This window comes from Sinocyclocheilus grahami, unplaced genomic scaffold, assembly GCF_001515645.1.
Source record: "Sinocyclocheilus grahami isolate Dianchi unplaced genomic scaffold, SAMN03320097.WGS_v1.1 scaffold196.1, whole genome shotgun sequence".
In the NCBI taxonomy this organism is placed as follows: domain Eukaryota; kingdom Metazoa; phylum Chordata; class Actinopteri; order Cypriniformes; family Cyprinidae; genus Sinocyclocheilus; species Sinocyclocheilus grahami.
In genome coordinates this window covers 1,214,371-1,217,407 of record NW_015505375.1, presented here as the reverse complement: position 1 = coordinate 1,217,407, position 3,037 = coordinate 1,214,371, and the positions used below count along the sequence as shown (strand labels likewise).

Sequence of the window (3,037 nt, the reverse complement as noted above, 5' to 3'; positions counted from 1 at the left end):
TGATGTTCAGTTGTGTCCTTTATGTCTCAGGGTCAAAAGGTGGACATAAGCATGAGAGAAAGTGAAAACAGTTGTAAAGTTACGTATATTAATCCCCTATAAAACAATCTTTAGGAGATATTGAAAAAGACATGAAATGTTAGTCCATTCATGCTTTTAGGGCCAGTTTGTTAAAAAAGTTAGTTGTTTGATTTAAAAATCATTTCAGGCTTTTCATTAAAGTAAATAACAGTTTGAAACAATAGACCCCAAAGAATGAACTTAACTCACAGGATGAATTCAGGCACTGTTACATGAGCGTGTGCACTAGACAAGCATCATTATCATTAGACTCTTGACAGAAATGTCAAACTTAGCAATGCTTGACTGATGGCATGAGGAAAGGGGTCCTGCACTTGTGGGGAAGTAGGCCTACTGTTTTTTTCGTAATAGATGTCAGTCTCTTTGGGCCTAATTTGTCCAATACAATCTTTTCTTGGGGCTTCTATTGTCATTAGCAAGAACACTCCCTCCATTATGAAGTAACAATATCATCTCTTTGTTTAATTCTAGATAGAAATTGATACAATTAAATCCACTTAACTAAATGTATACACACCTTATGTAATTTATGTTGGGAAAGTAGGGGCTCATCCTAAACCTATTCTTTATTTGTTGACAAGCACAGAATACAAAGCTGCAGATGTAAAAGCTGTGGCTTCCTGGAGGTCCAGCAATGTCAGAGGTTGTTCAAGAATATAAGAAAAAATATTACAAACAAACAAAAAAAGTGTTTGAGCCCTTTCTTTGAGCAGTATGGTTGGGAGGGAACATCTGAAGATGATTAGCTACAGCCAGACTCTAAATTTACCCATCCGGTACCTGCTCCCTTATCCTTCATCCTATAGCTTCTTTATTTTCTTTAGTTCTGTTAACCAATGAAAGTGATGGATGGTGTGCTCAATCATGGTGGTAGATGGCTGAAGGGGTGGGCAGGATGGTTTGGGGCATGTACTGTGTGACATTTGGGGTGTGTGGGGCGGGGGGTATCTATTAAAAGAGAAGTGTTGGTGTTGGTGTCCACAATGCCTGTTGGAACCCAATAGGGACACTCAACCAGGATGCCAGAGCCAACTATAAAGGCAGGTATGCCAGTGTTTTTGTTCTTATTTCTATTTGACAGTTGTGTATATAACAGATTTTTGTCAGTCAGGAGAGACTTTTAATCGGTGTTGTTTTTGAGTTGTTGGTTGAGGGAATGTTACCTTTCCGTTCTGAAGTTTGACCCTATGTGTGCTGGGTTTTCTGTGATTATGTATTTTCTATGATTTGAACTCCTGCACCTCTGATTCTTGTTCTGTTATCATTTGAACAATTAATCTGTAGTAATTTGAACAACATATATTGAAAAAAATGGGCAGTGTCAGTTGATTTGAATGAGCAGTTCCATAATATATTGTCACAATGTTCTTATAAAAAGTTCTGCATGGTACAGCTGCTGTTTTTTTAAGCCTACTGTATGGAAAGCATTCAAAGCGTGTGACTATTATGTGCACTTTTCTTGAATTTCTTATTGGCAAAATATTAAAAACGACCTTCTTTTAAACCAAAATATCAATTCCTGGCCTATCTAAGCAAATGTGATAGAATAATGGCAGTGGACTAAAGGGCTTTTCTCCAAAAGTGCACAGAATAACCCTGCCTAAACAGGAATTAAAAGATTGCCATAATGTGATAGCACCTGTTTGACAGTCCACTGCAGTGATATTCGCTAAGACCTACAACATTCTAACAATGCTGTTGCATGACTTTTCAGTATTAAGCAATGGAGTTTAGTGGTAGCCATAAAATTAATCTGCAGACACTTTCTCTTCACACTTTCTCTTCCCTTTTTAAATCTCTTCAGTGTATTTCAAAGGCTGTATACCAGTGGCTCTCTACCAGGTGCTAGGGCCAAATAGGGCCCCAATCATTCTTAAAATATATGTAGTCACATTAACAATCTTTTTTATTTATTTATTTTTTTTTAAACAAAGTTAAAGGAGACAAAAAGGGTGATAACCACTGCTCTAGACTCATAACAGGACGTCTCCATAACAATATGCTCTTAATGATAGTTTATCATGACTGAACAGACTTTCTTTTGAAGGCTTTTGAGTGACACACCTAGGAATGAAATGTTTGGCAACCATCAGCATCTAGTATAAGCTTCATGATAAATGTCACCTTCATGAAATAGTTTCCCTTCCCATCCCAGCTTATTGCAAACTCCAATGAGTATTGGCGGACACTCTGTGACTTTAATTATCCCATGACCTCCCACTCTAGGCAATTACCTTTCATCTATAATTCTGCTATTATACATTCAACCCAACATTTCAAATTTCACATTTTTGTGCTTATCTCACAGACATTATGGTTCAAAACATATGTACCACAGATACATCATTAGTTTATTATCACTGTGGAATAAAGGCAATGTGGATACCCATGGTTTTGAAATGGCAAGAGAGGGACCAGTACTTGATAAACAACAGAAATAGATCCTAGCTAATCCATCTAGCAGCTACCTGTGGCTGTGTCAACATGGACTGCAGTTCTCAATGGGGAGCCCATGCATTCTATTTTTAAACCCAGAGGGTTGGCTTGTTTTAGGCTTGAACCATTTGCACTGATGTGATTGAAAATGTGTAACTCAAAGTGAAAGAAAGAACGATGAATAAGCAGTTAATAATTAAAGGCATGCGAGTAACAATAGCCATGAAGATCAACTTACAGCAACACTTTCAAGTGTCAAAAGGCAAAAGTAGTTTATTAAATATTGCATTCATATTATATGCTAGGAGTACATTACTGTGTACATTTTACACTGTTTTTTAATATAACTTGGGTCATTGGTATTTTGACAGTTCGATTTTTAATCCATGACCAGTTAATAACTTTGCTCAATTGTGCTGGCGCAAAATTATTTATTGGAAAAATAAATTAGATTGTCTTATCATTCTTTCATTACAGGGTGACTTAAAGTCCCTGTGAAATCAAAATTAAAGTTTTTTTT

The 3,037-nt window shown here is 36.5% G+C and overlaps 1 protein-coding gene across 1 annotated transcript in view; it reads left to right on the top strand.

Moving 5' to 3' along the window:
- Positions 1-1,072: 1,072 nt before the first annotated feature.
- LOC107595066 (myosin binding protein C3) overlaps positions 1,073-3,037 on the top strand; it is a 42,773-nt gene continuing 40,808 nt past the window's right edge. Inside the window, 1 exon segment of the mRNA XM_016285351.1 lies at positions 1,073-1,125. Within this exon segment, the coding sequence (XP_016140837.1) occupies positions 1,101-1,125 (25 nt within the window). The 5' untranslated portion in view covers positions 1,073-1,100.